The sequence below is a fragment of the Cyanistes caeruleus genome, chromosome 1 (assembly GCF_971803275.1).
Source record: "Cyanistes caeruleus chromosome 1, bCyaCae1.hap1.1, whole genome shotgun sequence".
Classification (NCBI taxonomy): Eukaryota; Metazoa; Chordata; class Aves; order Passeriformes; family Paridae; genus Cyanistes; species Cyanistes caeruleus.
The window spans coordinates 59,403,874-59,423,209 of record NC_141701.1 but is presented as its reverse complement, the minus strand read 5'-3'; the positions used below and the strand labels follow the sequence as shown (position 1 = coordinate 59,423,209).

Below are 19,336 nucleotides of genomic sequence, written 5' to 3'. Positions count from 1 at the left end.
AACACTTGAGACAGATGCACTAAACTGCAAGCCTAAGTGCATTCATATTAATTAAATGGAAAGAGATGCATTTTTCTTTAAACAGACCCTGTCTAAGCCCATGCAGTTTTCTTTTGAACTCCTGCAGTCACAAAATTTTTGATATACAAGTTGCAAGTTTCTACATCCTCCTGCTCAAATGAGTGAAGTTAATCCTATAAATACTTCATGATATAAGGAAAATATTAATCAAGGAAGTTAAACACATTTTACATTTTAGAAGATACTGTATTACTAAGGAAGTTATCTTTATTTAAAAACAAAACTTTAAGAAAACAAACTGGCAGCAGGAATCAGCTTGTGCTGCAGGTTAGGGTCATGAAAGAAAAAAAAAAATAAAATTCAGTTTCAAACACAGCCACAACCAAAACTGCATCAACAACAGAACACAAAAAGAAATTGATTTTATTATCTAGACATGCAAAGTTTCTGATGTTTGTCTTTAAGTCAGTACTTTTCTTCATGTATGTAAGAACTAGGCATTGGAAGTAACAACAACCCAAGTAGTTTACAGCATCCTGTTTACATTTCCTCAGAGGAAATTGAAGATTACAATTCATATAGTATTTCCACTCCACTGCACCCACTTCAAAGTCCTCTCTCATTCACCACACTATTTACAAGGGGAAAAAAATATCAGTACCTTATGTTCTGATCATTTTTTTTTTTCCTGCTAAAATTCTCATAAACAAACTTTGAAAGCTTGTAGTTGAGAAAGCTGTAGGAAACATCTCAGCACAATATATTCTGAATAAGAAATCACAATAAAAAACAATGCCCTAGGGACTTACACTTCCCATTCCTGGACTAAGTCACCCAATTAAATTTTGCTTTGTGAAGTTTAGTTATCATGTATTTCTCTGTAACAGAATGATGCAAATATCACTAATGTTTATTGTGTGTAAACTTACTGCACCCTTTAGAAGAATATAAATTCATAGTATACAGACACTATCAATAACAACCCTGAAATGGTCATATTTCTTCAAAAGCTGAAAAACAGCTTTAATTACAAGATACAATCCTTTAAGCAATCTTGTGATAAATATGCCAGAGTAGAAGGAAGGACACAAAATCATTTTCTGTAAATAATGGCATCACAAGAGACGTGAAAGAAAAAAATCTATTCCTATACTCGGGCTATATGAAAACATAACGCACAAAGCTTTCTTTTCCCCTGGAAAAAGAAGTAATTGTTCAACCCCATGTAGGCCTGACCTCTCACTTCAAATTGACAAGTGAAAAATGATCCAATCCATGACTTTACAAAGGCCATCAAACCTTTTCTTTGAGCCAAAGAGATTATTATCTTTAAACATTCACTCTTGAGATCAAAGGAACTGGGCAATATGCTAAAACAATGTCTAAGCAATTGAAGTAGCAAAAATATGATATCATCAAAGGTGCTAACTTCTCTACACTTCGAAACAAAATCCCAACATGTTCTCCAGTTTCTGAATAATACTGCCAAGTGGCATTGGTCTTGGGTCAATAATATATCTATTATCATATATATGAAAATGTGTATCATATCTGTATTGACTGCAATACTGATTAATCTGAATGTGAATTAATGTGAATGTGAATTTTCTTCTGCAATTTAGAAAGGAGTTTAACTACAGAAAGAAAAATAATGTATCATGTAATATTTCAAAATAATTTGATTACTACAATTCTATGAAATCAGACCACCTGATATAGTACCTGAAAATACTTCAGCTTTTCTGTAAAAAGACAGAAATGATCACCACTAAAATAAGTAGACAGTGGCAACAAATGCATAATCTTAAAATATTTGATAAAAAAATAACAGAAAAACAGCTTGAAATTCAAAAAATGAGGAGTTGGAACATGTCACATGCCATTCCAAACCTCAAAGTTCTCAAGATTAGTTCATGGATAATCATAAATCCTGAGCTGCCTCCAAGCTGTTCCACTTTCCCAAAGGCACTCAGATCCCATGGGAGAAGAAACAGAAGGCATCCATATAGAAAATGGACTGCTTACATCTGCAACATTTTAAGCATTACTCTTCCAAAGAAAATCTTTAACTTTTTCCAATGCCAAATCTTACAGGGTTTTTTGGTCCTGTCTTTCATATTGCCAAAAAGCAAAGGAAAGACACTGGGGAATCAGGACTGAACTCTAGATAAGCACCAACTGGACTGTAAAGTCCAACTTCTCTTTGCAGATGACTCTCAGTGCAGAAATCCTTAAGGACAAGGCACAAGCCAATCAACTTAGGTTAGACTCCAGAAGTCTTCAAAGGCTCAGCTATTGGGAGATCAGGATGAAGTCTGTTCTACATAGTTACAGCCAGCATGTCCACATAAACAGTACAGGCTGGACATTAAAGAATTCTGAAAGTTTGATTGTTTAACTTTTACACAAAGGGCAGGATTGCTATGTAATACAGGTTTAAATTAAAACACAAACTCATTTATTCGTTAACACTGCATCTGAAGTAGCCTATGGGAGAGATAAAACTATAATGTCCTTTTTCCTTTTTATTGTCACTAGAACAATCTGGTCATATATCACCTACCAAATACTGGCTATTTCAGAGAGCTGCATAACTCCTTTTCATTAAAGACATAGGAAGTGACTCTATAGCTTACACTTCTACTAACATGGAGAGTATTCAGAAAAATATCCCTCCTGAAATCAAACAGCTGGATAACAGCAAGGCCTAAACTGTTACACTGTGTTTAGAATTAGGACAGTAAAACCAAGAAAAACACAGTCAATTAAAAAATTCACAAGCGAGCCATATTTTGACTTTTCAGGAAGGTGTCACAGCCTCGTGAAGTATGACTCAGGTCTGTTTCCATTTCAATGTTATCAAAAGAAATGTTTCAAAAATTAAATAACCATTTGACACAATTTGCTCATTAGAAGGCTCAGTGTCCCAATAAAAACTTTATTTACAGATACCTCTTTCATAACAAGTCAAAGTAATAACCTACACTACTGTATCTCAGACAAATCAGCAATAAAATAATCTTTCCCTATATCAGAGGAAAAAAATGCTTTTAGTGCATCAGCTTGGATCATTAAACAAGCCAAACACTGCAAAATACTGAACCTATCTTAAAGACCAGTACATGACAGACAAAAGCAAGTTCAAGAAGTTGGCAGTGAGGCATGAATCCTTTTTAAATGCACTGAGAAATCCATCAATTAAAAAAAAAAATGCAACAATTCTAAACAATCCCTGAGTACCCAAGTGAAAAAAATCAAAATACTGACATAACTGACATAACATTTGATGGGCACATGTATCATATTAGCAAGCATCTCATAAATAGCCAATATGACGCTTATGCTCTTAGAAAAATATAAGCATTAGAAACACAAATGAATCAATCTATTCATTGTCAGGTATACACCGGCAGATGAAAACACAAGTCTGTTTTTTCAATGAATTAATGCAATTCAGAATGCCATTCCAGCCAAAAACAAAGAATTAAGTTTGAGGTTTTAGCTCAAGAAGACACTAACTGATTAAGCGCAAAGTATCAACACAATCACATGAAAAACTGGCATGTTCTTACTAGAGGGTGGCTTCTTAGTGGTATCTGTAAACAATCACAGAGAAAGAAAACAGAAAATTACTCTCAGAGTAACAAACCTCCTGAAAAATAAGTGATTCTTTCAGGTCTGCACACTACAACAAATGATAAACCTTGCTGAACTGAGGGAAAGTTTCAAACATTTGCATTTATTAGTATTAGCTGCACAGAAACAGTGCAGAAGCTACTGTCACTTTCTATTTTTTTTTTTCAATTTGCATGTCAATCTAGCTGCAACATAAATCAACCTTATTCCTTCACAGCTTGGGAGAGACAGTCAAGTATCAATACAATTAACCTAAACAGGGAGCACTTAGCTCATTATGCACCATCAAACATATCTTTGTCAACACGCACTGTCAAATGTATTTTTGTCTGTATTCTTACAGTTTGTCCTAAGTGCCCAAAAACAGAAGAATCAGAGTTGCAAAGTATCTATCAATGATAACAAACTTTCAGTTTAAACATTGTCTTACTTGAATACTCTTAATGTTACAACCTGTTATGTCTTTCCTGAATTTATTGTCCCTCACAGAGCAGCAGCAATCACTTTGGGTGAACTCAGCTGTGATACAGCCTTCACCAACACTTGACCTCAGGAGTTGAGTCAGCAAGCAGGTGCTCTCTGCTAGAAGCCACTGATGACAACTCAATGTGAAAGGAGGAAGACAGAATTAGAGCACTCCCAGCCATTCTCTCCTTATGTAAGCAGCACTGTGCCTCATGGCAGCCCACAGCCTTCTCTGCAAGGCGCAGATGGACTCATTCAGCTGTAAATGCAGCACAGCCTTATTAGATCTCCAATAACCTCCCAGAATCTGACTGAGAGGATATTGCAAATAAACACGCAAGCTTGTGAAATTCATGGGTGAAAACTTGTCACTTATGTTAAATGGCAGCTGGCAAGCCTAGGGTCTGACCCTATCAAAACCTATTTACTAATTTAAAAGTGGAAAGAAAGTGGTAGGACAAGAAAACAAAACAGGGATCGCAATACTGACATTTTCTCATCCTACACTTGAACTCGTAGAACACAAATGATAATGAATCATTAAAATGTTTTGCTTAGTTTTGCAATCATAAAAGCAACAGGTTAGTTTAAGTCTAGCTCAGCACTCTAAACAAAAACAGCAGACATTCCTTCTGACTTCTAAAGGGAAGAGCAGGAGAAGGACTCAACTTCAGACCATGCATCATGCCAAAATCCAGAAATCAATCAAGATTTGCTCATGTAAGACAAGGTATTTTTATTATGCTTTGGTCAACAATCTGGGACACACTGCTGAGACGGACATCCAGGGGCCAGTCACTTGCCATGCGCCAACACAAAGTAGATGCACTCCTTTCAGAAGCAGTGTCCAGACAGAGCACAGCCACACTGCTGCACTGATGCTGCAGAGAAGCCTGAATTAACTGTCGAGGACACAGAATTCACAGCTCCATCACAGCCAGTTAGATGCTAAGTAGGCTGCACTGGGTCTGGCTAGGAGAGAGTTAACTTCCTTCCTATCAGCCCATATGGTGCTGTGTTTCAAATTTGTGACTAAAACAATGCTGCTAACATCACTGCTTAAGCTATTGCCGAACAGTGCTGCACAGCATGAAGGCCTTCTCTGTTTCTCACTTTGCCCCCACAGTGGGTAGGCTGAGGGTGGGAGAAAGGTTGGAGCTAACACAAAGGGATATTCCAAGCCATAAACCATCATGCTCAGCAATATAAAACTGGAGATGGTTCTCCCAAGGTTGTGTTCTTTGCTCAGAGACTGAGCACCAGACTGCACCTCTGTGAGCGATGGCAAACATTTACCTTTGCATCACTTGGTTGGGTTTTTTTGTTGGTTAGCAATTTGGTTGGTTTGGGTTTTTTGTTTGGTTTTTGGGGTTTTTTACCTTTTTTTTTTTTACGTTCCTCCTTTATTTCCTCAACTGCCCTCGTCTTAATCTACAAGCTTTTTCTTGCTCTTCCTATACCCATTCTTTCTCTCACCCTACTGCAGGAGAAAGTGAGTGAGTGGTTGGAGGGTGCTCAATTGCTAACAAAGGTCAACCCATCACACAGATACACCATCCACATCATCCTGAATAAATGAAGGTATGAACACAAATTCAATAGGAAATAAAACTTCTGCAACTGGCAGAAATCTATGGACAAGGAACAGAACAAGGACTGAAGCTATCACACAGAACAAGTTATTCAACTGCATCAACACAAGACATTCAGTTTGAGAAAAGACATGGACATTATTTCAAGTATAGTGAGCAAGTAGTGTGTAATTAAAGCACACCAGTGTAATCCAAATTTATCATCTTTACACCCAACACATGCCTTTGTGGACTTTTTTTACTGCAGAACAGTGAGATACCAGAGTATCACCACTAAAGCCCAAATATGAACTTTTTCCAAGGCAAAAGCTTGAGCAGTTGCTCCTCCTGCATCTTTTCCAAAGGAATTACCTATACCTATTGTATTTAAGAGATTTACTGCACACCACAAAAGCTGTACCACCACCTCTTCATTCTTGCCTGCATGACATCATCAACTATTCTTCTCTTGTCAGTCAGAGGTCACCACATAAAATCCTAATGCACAACTACTAAAATAATCTACATTACAAAAATTTGGAAAGATTTAACTTACGTGCATTCAAATTTCATTTTTCTTCAGTAACATAAGATTGGAATGTAAAGCCTCTGAATTGATTTTCCCCTAATTCAATGTACTCACACCCTAAACGTTGCTAGAGGACTGACAGGCAGCAAACAAAATACAGCCAGCTCTGCAGAGGCAAACTTAAAGCTATGTCATCTCTGTTTTTCCTCGCTTTGTCTATTTAGTATTTATCATCCTTCATGTGTAAATTCTGTTACAATTCAGGCCCTCTGAAGACATGAAATACTGAAGTTTTAACTGCACTCATAAAGGAATTCAGTTCAAACTTGTTTAAAAGTAGCCCTTGGGTTTAATAAAGGACATACACTCTAGGCATAAAAACTGCTTCAGTACAGCCTGAAATATTTAATTTCACTGTTCAAAGCATTCCTTTCCTGCTATTTGAAAATGATCGGATAACAAAAGTCAAAACTGCTCATTTCATGTTGCCGCTAGTCAGTGACAAACGTCACAGGTAAAAACAGAAAGGGCCTCTCTATGGAAGGAGACTCCACAACTCCCTTGCGTAACCACTGCCTGTGCTCAGTCACCCTCACAGTGAAGAAGTGTTTCCTTATGCTCAGACAGAACCTACCATGTTTCAGTTTTGACCAGAGAGGTCAATTTGAGCAGCTCAATTGAGTTTAAAAAAGAATAAAAATTGCAAGATCGTTTTTGGAAAACAATACAATACTAAAAAAGAAAAAGGATCTTTTAAAGTATCAGCTGTTGAGGTCAAGATATTATTTTGCCTAGTGTTACCTAGAATTAATTTTTCTTATCAAACATATTTAATATTCCTAGAACAAAGAATTTGTTCTAGTCTTTGACATGCATGGTGGTTAGAGCAGTCTAAGGAAGCTACATAAAACATTATTGATTCACCTTTATTTTCTCCATTTCTCCAAAAGCAGAATTACCATAAACATACAGGCTGTACAACTACAGAGAGCAACACTTCCATGAAAGACATCAGCATAGCACAATTGTAGGAATTCCAAGGAGCACACTTGAAAAAAACCTAAACCTATGCAATTTCCTAAGTAAAGGACACAAAACTTGTTTTTGTGAACACGTATTTTTTAAATAAAATTCGTCCTGGTAAAAGTGAAACCTATTAAATGCACAACCAGTTTTCACAGTCTGTATATGAACAGGACAAACAGCCAAATGTCCTGAGAACATAAATTTCCAAGATTCAAGCTGTCCTGTTCAGCTAGAGCTTCCTCATTCATGACCTTTTTTTGTCACAAGGAAGTGCAGAAAAAAATGTGCTGCTTGCCAACACTGACTTTGCTGCTTTCCCAAACTGCTGAAATCTCAAGGACCAAAACAACCAGAATCCACAAAATTTGCCTATATAGGGCAATCCTTGCAGTTGTCTCTCAGTCCCTGTGATAGCCCTAGACCCTGTACTTTTCAACTGCTGTCTGCATTCAAACCACCTCTATCATTAATAAACTAGCAAATTTCTTTTAAAAGAAATGAAAATGTGAAAAATAGAGAATGTGATGAAACTCACAGTAAGTCTTGCCAGCCATAACACACCTCTTACCATAGAAATAGCCTAAGATCAAGGTCCAACTACAAGCAAAATGAATACAGCTATTAGGCTACAGTTGTCTGGACAGCTTGTGTCAAGTCTAAATTCTCATCTTTTTCCCATTCATACATCATGCCATTAGTATATATGACTTCACATACGTATGACACATGCATACCCTTTCAAAAACTACAGAACTAAGTAGATCTTTACACAGATTTTTAGTTTAAACAATAAAAACAAACAAACAAAAAAAACCCCAAAAAAAACCCCAAAAAACCACCCCACAAACACCTCAGCCTCCAAAGCTGGGAAAAGTTCTTAAGGACCTTCTTTATATCCTTATTACTTAGTGATCAAAAGCTGAGATCAAACAGAATTAATAATAACAACAACAAAAACCAAGCCAAACCATTTCTGGTAGGAACCTGTGGCCCATCTGGCTTTCCATACTGTAGAAAAAAATCGTGCCCAACTTCCCAACCTTCACTTAACAGTACAGCTTTTTTCTTCGCCTATCAGTACATTTCAATTTTACAGAAAAGTATTCCACAGAAAGCTCACCTACACATTCCCCTTACAGAGCTCATCTGCAAGCATTACGACAGCAAAATTTTCTAAATATATACTGGAAATATTAATTAGCAGACTTTTCATGACTGAAATAGGCATGGTATTCAAATGTTTTATGAAATCTCTCTCCATTCTATCTGTTAAAAAAATACATATATGAAATAAAAACCTACTGCTACACGCTTGTGCTGAAGAAGTCACTTATGAGGGCTTCAGGCCTACCTCAACCACAGCATTTTTTGTCTGTGGGCTTTATTCCAATATTGCTCACAGTATCACAGTAACATCAGCAGGAGCAAACTACACAAAAGAGCCGTAAAACTCACCAGCTAAGAACTGCTGTCAAAAAAAAAAAGCGCCCCAGCCCATCAAACCAATCCTGCCCTGAAAGTACTCTCCAGACATCAACGGCAATAAAACACAATCAAAAATTTTAAAATTTAAGCGTGAGACTAATACATGTTGGGAGAGGAAACTAGTTTCGTTTGGGGATTTTTACACATATATTCACAAAGAAAACGACAACAACAAACTCAAAAATAACGTCGTCCTTGCGAATCAGAGATGGACGAGTTGATTTTCCATCTGTTTATCATGTTTTATTCGAAGGTCCCGTAAATTTGGCCGGGAGAAGGAGGGGAGGTAGAGGAGCAGCGGAAGGAGCCGAAGCCTTCCCGTTCTGCCCGCCGCAAGCCGACCCGAGCTCTTCCTCCGGCCCCGGGGCCCGCACCGCGGCAGGAGGAGGAGGAGGAGCAGGAGGGCCAGGCCCGAGGAACGCTCCTCCGCCGGCCATCACAGCCACGGCCGCCGCTCCTCCGGCGGGAGGCTGCGGGAGGCTGCGGGGAGGCGGCGAGGCCGCCCCGGCCGGCTCCGCCGCTGCCCGCTCGGTATCATTCCGCAGGGCCGGGCCCGGCTCCCTCCGCTCTCCTCTCCTCCCCTCCGCCCTCTCGCCTGTACCCTCGCACAATAGACCCGGCCTTCCTCCCCCATATCCGGGGACTATATGCGGAGCCCGCGGAGGCTTCTCGCCTCCCACCCCCGGGCGCGGATCGCGCCCGCCCGGCCGCGCTCGTTACCTGCCTCGGCGCCGGCCTCACCACTCTCCCCGCCGGGCTCGGGGGGCCGCCCCCTCGGCATGGCCGCCCCCAACCCGTCCCTCCCGCCCCCCCCGGCGCACGCACACACAGACACACCACACACACACACACACACTCTTGGCAACGGCGGAGGGGGGACGGAGGGGCGGGGACGAGCGGGCGGGCCCGGCCCTTCACACGGGCTGCGGGGGGCGGGCGCCGGCGCTCCCGGGAGGGGCGAGCGGGGCTGCGGGGAACTCACGGCAGGGCCGGGCGGGCGGGGGGCGCACGGCGGGCGAGGGGCGGCGGCGGCCCCCGGTGCCCATGCGCCGGCCTGTGCCGGGGTGGGGGGAGGTCGGTACATCCGGGTGCGGCGGCGGCGGGCGGGGCCCGCAGGGCGCCCTCGGGGAGCAGGCCTGGGAACGGGGCCGCGGGTACAGCGGGTCTGCCTGCCTGCCTGCCTGCCTGGCGCTCCTGCCTGGCCGCGTACCTGTGTCACCTGCTGTAGCTGGCCCTGCCTTGGCAGAGGGGTTGGAGTAGAGGTCCCTTCCAACCCTTAAGAGTTCTGTGATTCTGTGAGGGTGCGAGTCACAGAGCCTGAAAGCAGGACTCGGCCAGAACCGAGTGTTTCATGGCCCGAAATTGTGCCAGGGAAAACCTAGTTTGGATATTAGGTACTAGGATACGGTTCTTCACTCAGACGGTGGCTGGGCCCTGGAACGGGCTCCCCAGGGAAGTTGGTCACAGCGCCAGTCCTGGCAGAGCTCCAGGAGTGTTTGGACACTGTTCTCAGGCACATGCTGTGATCTGGGGGCTGTCCTCTGCTGGGCTGGGAGTTGGACTCGTGTCCTTATGGGTCCCTCCAGCTCTGGGTATTTTGTGATTCTGTTCTCTGTGGGCGATTGTTCCCTGCCTTCCCGTCTCACACCCTCCATAAATTCCCATTTTAGGCTGAGGGGTGCAAAACATGAGCGCATGGGACTCACCTGGTGCCCAGGAAGGCAGCAGCCTTCAGCCCGCAGGGCTGTCGGTGCAGGCGGGGTTTGCTGCTGAGGCCGACTGAACTTGCTGGAATTGTTTGGCCTGGCTGTGCCCTGGCCAAGCTTTGCTACCTGAGCGCAATTGCTGCCCAAGGAGATCTGAGAATCACCAGGTGGTTTGGGTTGGAAGGGACCCTAAAGATCATCTCGTTCCAATGCCCCTGCCCATGAGCGGTGACACATTTGACTAGACCAGGTTGTTCAAGCCCTATCCAACTAGCCTTGAACACTTCCAGGAATGGAGCATCTACAGCTTCTGGGCAGCTTGTGCCAGTGTCTCACTACCCTCACAGTAAAGAATTCCTTTCTTGTATCTAATGTACTCTCCTTCAGTTTAAAGTCGTTCCCATTTGTCCTATCACTATCACTTGTGTGCTTTGTCAAAGTCCCTCTCCACATCTTAATGTGAGTTGTTGTAAAAGGTCATTTAATAGCGTTTTTTTGGTATCACAAGCCATAGTGTTTGATTCTGTAATTTCTGTGAATAGAACTGTGCTCCTGGAATGATGACAGAAAAGTTGCATATGCTTTTCTTGACATCACATTCAGCACTTCATAGATTTCATTGCTTCCAAAGACACTGCTGTATGTCATCATTTATACACAAGGGTTCAGCTTCTAAAATGATGTGTTTTTTACACCTCTTTCTTACTAAATAAAACTTAATACAAAATATTTATGATGAATGACTTGATCCCTCTTCTTCCATTATCTCTGTATTTCGACCTAATTAAGGCTCTAAAGCTTCCTCGTGAGTTATGGGAGTTTTCTACAACTTTTAATTTTAAATACCTTTTTAAAAGGAGTATATTTCTGTATATTTCAGCAGGAACTTGTATGAGAATACTGCCTGCAGTGGTCAAACTACCTTTTTAAAATTTTTTTGGCTACTCAAGTCTTACAGCCAAAAATAGATCCAAAGCCCATTGCCACTGAACTGGCTTGCTTGTTTGCTAAACTCTTAAAATGTTCATGTTCTTCTCGTTGCCTTCCAGGATGTCCCTTTTTCCTCCCCCGTTCCAGATGCCGGCATATGTCCAGTTTCTTTATTACAAACTGCATAGTGTTTTAATTGACTATATTAAATATAAACACATTTAATATGATGCATTAACCAGTCTGGATGATCCTGTCCTCATTTGTTACTCATTTTTTAGTTTAATGTCACTTTCTGTAGTCACTGCAAGTAGAGTTGGTCAGGTACTTCAGATCACTGATGAAAAAATAGGGTGGGTTGAGTACTGCTATCTGTGAACAATTGTAGCAAAGCATTACTTAACAGTTTTCTCATCGTCGAATGTTAATTATCACTTCGTTAGTTCATTTATATTGTTCCGTTGCAAATGGGCGTTGGGTTTTTTTTCTTACAGCCTTTCAGATACCTAATTAAGTTACATCTAAAAACTTGCCTTAAGCAACCCGATTTAATCATATCAAAGAATGAATTCAGGTTTTTGGAATGCAAGGTTTCATTTCTTCCTGAAGGCTGAGGTTGGGTAAGCAATATTTAGATAATTTCACGTTCTGTCCGCCAATAAAAAGTGTAGTGGTTTTAATTTTCTCTGCAGAAGTGCAGCATTGGTATATAAAATGGAAAGAAGGAGTGAAGATAGTGTGACCAATGCCTGGGGCTTCTGTGAGCTCACTGCTCGCTGCAGCCCAGCTGCAGGCAGGAAAAGAGCAAAGAACAGCAGTGGCCTCTGGTGGCTGTAGGATAGTTCTGTGCTAAAATATTAAGATCGCCGGTCGTTTTAGTGGTGAAATACAACCTTCAAGTACATGAAGCAAAGTGACAGCTTTTTGCATGATTTCAGAGAGGCCCCAGGGACAGGAATGAAAACCAATGAAATCGAACCAAATCAGTATCGGGAAAAACTTTGCACGACCTCATTATTTTACATACTTCTGATTTAATTCTAACTTTGTTATCAAGATTGCCTGTATTTTTTGTTGAGGTCGTCTGCTTCAGGATTAAGAACCTTAAATGTTGAGTTTATTTTCAGTTTTGAAAAGACCTGATGCACACTTTACAGGAATGTAAATGAATTTGTATGTGCACGCAGCTTCTGTCTGTACAGATAGTAATATAAAATGCAAAAGCCAACCTTCATTTCTATTTTAGCATTTCAAAATTATTGTTCCCTGCATGTCTTTCAGTGTTCAGCAGCAGTACGTACAATTGTGTTTAATTTTGTACTGCAGAAGTCTGTTCATTATCTCTTCCAAGTTTATGTGGTATGTTTGTCATTGCCTATCAGTCTTCTAACACTTCTGCATCACTCTCATTTTGTATAAAACTTGCTCTGCATAAAAGCGGAATAGACACAATTTTTTTCTTCAGAGCCTTAAGAAGCTTGTGGTACTGTTTATGAAAAGTGTATGGAATACATGTTGAAGAGAATATGAAAATTTTTATTAATAAGGAAATTCAGTGGTGTATCATATGCCTGACTTTACATTTTCAAGCTGTCTAATCTGTGTGTAATTTTCCTTCTTTGTCTGTGTGATTGACACAATATTTTTCACCTGCACTTCACAGCTCCTGGAAGAAATGTACTGCATGCATTGCTGTAATTTCTGTGCTACTTGTCAGTGATTCTATTGTCTGCATTTGCAGAAGAGCTGATATTTCAAAATATTTAAAAGTTTTAGTATTTTGTAAATAATAAAATCACCAAGTGAAGTTTCTCTCTAAAGTCTCTGGCATTACTCCCAGAAGTGCTATAGGGGACACTCTCGGTTTTGGGTGTGCCTAGCATTACAACCCAGTGCCTTCTCAGGTGAGAGCTTAGCAGACCATTACTTACGCTCTGTTGTCCTTCTAAAGAAAACACGGGTCTGTTTCCCAGATGGAGTCTGTAATGTAATACAGAGAGTGTGAGATGGTTCGTCTTTAACTCTTTCTCTGTTCAATTTTATCAAGCATCACTAATTTCTAGGCAGAAAAGCAGCTATAGTGTCATCCCTTAAAATCTGCAACATTGAGTTATGCTTATTTCATACCTACAGATGAACTGTAAGAAGATGTACAGAAGCAACAGAGAGTAAGGTTAATGCAAGGCCACAGAACAAACTAAGTTTTACTACCAACCAGGACTACTAGATGTGCTGCTGAATTTTAAGGCAAACTAATGAGATTCAGTGAACAATTTCAGTAAAGCTAATTACTAAGTAGGGAACTATTTGCAGTTGTCAGATACTGTTTTACTATTGTAAGATTTTTTTTTTTTTTCAGTTGTTTATGGCTTTGCCATACTTGAAATCTTCGGACTAAAATTTCCATGCCAGCTGTCTCACTGCTGTTGATTTGAACAGTCTGCTTCTATTTGTCAGATTATGTATCAACCTTGGGTTTTTTGTTTTGTTTTGTTTTGAATTTAAGAAGGCCCATGAAATCATTTGCTGCACTTGCTAGTGAAACCAGTAGTTGAAAATTTTGATCTTAGCATGAATTTTAATTCAGGAGGAGTCCATTCCAGTAAGACTTCAAATTTGTTCTTTTTCTATATGTTTCAAACAAATTCAAACTAGAATGTGCTCAATTTTTTAATTTTTTTTTTCATTTTAAGGGTCATGTGACATCTTTCTGTCCATGTTTTCCAAGCTGGGGAAGGCAGCACAGTACTTTCCCTGAGTTAAGGCTGTAGATGTGTAGTATTCCAGATTGGAAAATCCCTCTACAGTTTGCTTAAAATCATGACATTTAGATAAGTAGAACACCTTTTGAACTCTTATGTTTTGGCTTTTGCATGTCTGAATGCCTGTGAAGTAGAAACAAACATACTTCTAGTGAATGCATTTTTGTGTCTTGGTTTTGCTTCAGGCAATGGCATTTTAAGAAAAAAGCGTTGCAATATTCCCAGCGTGATGAAAATGCTGATATACAAAAGTACTTCTGTAGTTCTGTGTTCAGACAGAAGCAAGAGGAAGAGAAGCAGTCTCCATATCCTAGATACACAGTACAGCCAAGCCTCCATACAAGGGTGATTTGAGAGCTATACGATCAAATTTCATAGAATGCTTTTTGGGTTGGAAGGGGCTTACAGCTCATTGAGTTCCAACCTCTCTGCCATGGGTAGCAAACATTCCACTAAAACAGGGTTGCTCCCAGCCCCATCCAGCCTGGCCTGAACACTGTATTTGCCAACTATTGGCACGAAACAGTAAATAAGACCTAGTGCTGTTGCCAAAATGAAATAAACTGTCCTGGGAATAGGAACTTTATGATTATAGCACATAATCTGGACTAGAACATGCTGGAATGTGGAAATGTCAATAAAAGCAAGACTTCTGACATATTTCTATAACAGCAAAAGCTAGAATAGGCCTGGTATGTGTTCAGAATGTATGAAATTGTTAAAATTATACAGTGTGAGAACTGCACTATGCATTGTTTATGAAGGATTTCACTAAAGAGGTAATTTTCCAACATTAATGTATTAATTTTAAAGGAAAGGTAATTGTTTCCTGCTTTGTTGGGTTGTTTTTTTCATTTATCAAAGAAATGGTGCCTCCTACACTTTCTTGATTTCTTTTTGTGTTGCTAAAGGACTTGGGTTTCCAGCAGGGTCAACTGTCTTGCTTTTAAAGGTGCTATTCCAGTAGAAAATAGTATTTTGATGAAAAACAAATTCCCTGTGAAAATCTAAAGTTTACACTTATTACAAACCCCCACACATTTAATGAAGATTGAAAAAGTAAATATCCCTTGAATAATATCCATAAAAGTCTCATTGGCAACCATGAGGCTGCACGTACAGTTCAGTATTTTAAGAGGAAAATCAGTATAATAAGGCAGGCTTGTACTGTAGTAAAAGTAGAGCTGTACTAAAGGTGAAATCTATTTTGAGACGAGGATGACTAATCAAATAAGAGCAGCACTGAGTCTAGCAGCTTCTTTTAACATATGCTACTGAACTTAGATATTTCACATCTTTGTGACTTTCACCTTCTGCCAGCTGGGCACTTGCTCACACTGATCCTCTAAAGGATAAACCTTACATTTGTTGTCAGTGTCAGAGTTCTAATTGGATTCCTATGAATTCCTACAGAGCCATGTTACCTAGGTTGGCTCCTACACTAGGATTTAAGGTCTCCTTCCACATTTAAAACTGAGCACAGTTAAAAAATTTAAAAAAAGTTTAAAAAATGCACACCATTTTTTGTGCAGCATTCCTAAGGGTACAGCTTTTACTGTCACATTGATCAGTCTGAGGCTCTATGACTAGAGCGGTGTATTTTCTATTTGATTCTCCTATTTTTCTTTTATTTATGTAATGTGTACCCTGTGAGGCAGGTTCTCCACTGACTCAGCTTTATTTTCTGTTGTGGGTGTAACATGCCTGGAACATGTTACATATTCCAGTCCTTCACATACAACCTGCTAAACTTGCAGCAGCTTTGCTGCAGGGATGCCAGTGTATCATGTGCTCTACATAGTATGGGGTGTTGATTTTTCTTAAATTTTTGAATCTGTTTTAAATAATTTGTCAGAAACCTCAAATAAGTTTCATTATTTTTTTCAGTGACACTAGTTTCTGTGTTGTCTGCACTACCTGAAATCTCAGCCTGTAAGCCTTCTCTGTATGTTTACTTTGTCTTTTTGCAAGGGGTGGGGGGGTTATTGCATGGTCCTTATGGTTTTGTGGTCATGCATTTTATAATTTTAATCTATCTTGTTATGGTTTCAATTTTGTTTTCTATTCACAAGTAATAATGTAGGAGTCTTCATAACCTACTAGGTTCACTGATGCCTTACTGTGAACTTGGCATTTAATTTCCTGTTTGTAGCTGCCTTGTCTTGATGTCTTATGATAGGCTGAGGCTTATGTTTTCTGTTTTATGTTGCCTTTTTGTTCCCTTCCTCCTTCTTCCTCTCCTCTCCTCTTCCCTCTCCTATTTCCTTTTCCCTTGACTATAAGCGTTGCCACGATAATTTATTCTGCTGCAAGTGTATGACCCCAAAGAGAAGGTCTATCCATCACCTTTTACTTCACAGTACTTAGTACATAGTAATTTTATGTGATCTTGTAATTTGCTTGTCTTTTCTGCTCTGTATTGCTTTTTCATGGTTTTGGTGATGGGAGTGAGCTCTTGGGCAGGCTTTTTGCTCCCTCTTTGTTCTTTTCCTCTTTAAATGCCAAATTGTCCCTGAGACTGCTCTGTTGGAGAGTTTCTGTCCATATTATGTTTGTCTGTATCTCCTCATAATGTTAACATGAAGCTTTTGCACATTCTTGTTCAATCTTCTGCAACCTCATTCCAGTTTCTAAATGATGAGAATTTTAATCTGACAATTCTAGAATTTAGCTTTCTTATATGATTCAGTATTGGTCTTCCCCAGATTCTTGACCACAGTTGTTTTTCTGTTTCTAAAAAACCTTTTTCATTAATTCTTGAGAGAATATAAAATCCAAGAAATCCACTAAAAGCATGAACTGTCCTGGCCTTGTCTTCCTATGTCAAGGTTCCATTGGAGTATGTAGTCATCTTTACAAGTAACAAGTAATCCCAGGACATCATTCTGTGCTCCACAGATAAAGACTCCTCCTGCAGAGCAGTTTCAGAAAGAAGGCTTTCTTTTCATAGAAATTATGCTTTACATATTCTTTTCAACATGAAGACTCTGTTTGAATCATTGATCTTTTCACGTGAAGGATTTTTTTACTAGGAAAAAATATCTTTGTACTTGGACACTACTTGTATTTCCTTAAATCTATTGTATTATATTTGAACATGCTACAGAGCCCTGGCATCTGCATGCTGCACAAACCACAGAAGCTGGAACAACTCAAGTGCACAGGAGATATTTCTCTCCCAAATTTTTCAGTGGAAACAAATTTACAGACTTCAGAGTTAGAGTATACATAGGGCATACCCTGAAGTAGCAATGTAGGCTAAATACTTTGATCCTGAGGAAGAAACAATTAAGTTTCCCAGCTTCATTCGTGAAGGTCAAAGATCTTAGCTGCTGCAACCAGTGCTAATCCATTCTTTAGATAGATAACTAAAGACTTTTTGTAATTTCACAAGCCTATATTTTTCCTTCCTTCCTCTCACTCTGTATCACATACAGAGGTATTAATATAAACAGGCTCACAGTGAGAAAACACAAAACAAAGTAAGTATGTGCATGCAGGGAAGGTGAGAGTAAGAAAGTAAGCAATTATATTTCCTTGAACAACAGAAATATTATTGGAATAAGAGAATTTTCTTAAAAACATTCATTAGAAAAATCTGAAAAATGTTTCCGTCTTAAACTTAAGCCTGAAATTTTCTAAATCAATGTAAGTATGTGAATGTTCATGTTCATAGTCTTGTAATTTTGAAAACTTGTGCAGTATCAAACATTACAATATAATAAATTGTTTTGTGTTTTCACAGTGTTAATCCATGTGAAGAAGCGTTGCTTAGACAGAGCCCTTCTGGGGATGTAACTGCACATTGTGAAATAGTTGGTGGCTGTTCTCACTTAGAAATTCTCTCCCTACCATTCTCACACTGATTTTTCTTCTCTCCCCAGCTTGCCACCCTGGGCTGTGCTGGCATGATGGTCCAAGAGGGTACACCATACTTGAAAGAGATTATGGAACTGACCCAAATTTGTATTTTATGTTTTTGGCAAGCACAATATACTGGTGCCAAACACACATACCATCCCCTCAGCCAGATATTAAAGCTGCAAAAATCTGGGAGCCAGATTTACTAGGATTTAGAAACATTGCTTTGTACAACAAAGACATATGAGAGGGGTCATTAGGGAACTGGGATTCTGGCACTTAAAATCAGGAGTATCATGAGCTTGTAAACAAAGAAGTGTTGAGAAAGCCAGTAAGTTCAGAAGAACATGTGGTTTGAAGTGGAAATTGTGGTACTAGTAATGCTATGGGATTTCAGATACAACAGTCAAAGCAGAGAAAAATCAAATAGGCTTCCAGTTAAAGAAAAAAATGTGGCAGAAACAACTGCTTAAAAAGATACACAATGAGGGAAACAAGTCCAGTCCTAAGTGGAAGAAGTGACATGGAACACTTACCAAAACCTTGACAGAAGAAATTTAATCAAAATATTGTAACACCAAAACAAAAAATTTGTTGATGAAGGTGAAAATTAATTAGGCCTTCATGGTGGTGATGTGGTGTTATTTGCTTCTTAAAAGTTAGAATATAGTGAAGAAAATCCCTGCTTCATCAAACAACCTTATGAATCCACATGGACTGAAATTTAAAGCCTAAATCAAAGAAATGCATTATTTAGTTTGTAACTGCTAAACAAAGACGATGACACTGGTTTCAGTATCCTAAGAACACCAAATAAGAAGCCAAGTCAGGCAATTGAATAATCAAGGGCTGCCTTATTTGTCTACAGTGCCAGGTGGAACACCATGGGACTGTGCCATGGAGATTGCTCAGTAGATGGGCGTGGGCCAGCTGGTTGGGCAGAGCCCAGGAGGGTCTGCAGCCCGTGAGCCATGTCAGAGCAGCTCCCAGGGGCTGCCCCAGAGCCTCACAGCTCAGGGATTGCTCTGCAGCAGCTGCTGCAGCACTCTCAGCATTAGTGTTCTTCTAGGTGCAACCACAGTTGGGCACTTCAAAAAGGGGAGCTGAGGGAAAGAAGCAATTTGTTAAATTAAAAAGGTCAGCTAAGAGAATGGTATCCTCTTACTTCACTTGAATGTTTTTGGTCACCACCACACTAGAAGCATTGCACCAACACACCCTCTTTATGAAGAAAAGTGGTAGAAGAAAACCCACATACAAAGGAGCAAGTGACAAGCATAACAAAAACAAGGACATGCTTGCAAAAAACTGATGTCCATATTAAAAGAATAGAAAGAATTATAT

General features: G+C 39.8%; 1 protein-coding gene across 15 annotated transcripts in view; it reads right to left on the bottom strand.

The window, feature by feature from the left end:
* Positions 1 to 9,830, bottom strand: part of ZNF236 (zinc finger protein 236) — a 75,269-nt gene extending 65,439 nt beyond the window's left edge. For 10 of the 15 annotated variants that reach the window (XR_015288490.1, XR_015288492.1, XR_015288493.1 and 7 more), the window contains exon 1: positions 9,716 to 9,819. Coding sequence is in view for 10 of the 15 variants with exons in the window: in XM_086894568.1 (XP_086750694.1) it covers positions 9,716 to 9,779 (64 nt within the window). In the remaining 5 variants the exon portion in view is untranslated. Of the gene's footprint in view, positions 1 to 8,910; positions 9,275 to 9,453; positions 9,577 to 9,715 lie in introns of those variants that run through there. The other 5 variants (XM_086894586.1, XM_086894575.1, XM_086894557.1 and 2 more) reach the window with 3 other exon arrangements.
* Between the last annotated feature and the right edge of the window lie 9,506 nt (positions 9,831 to 19,336).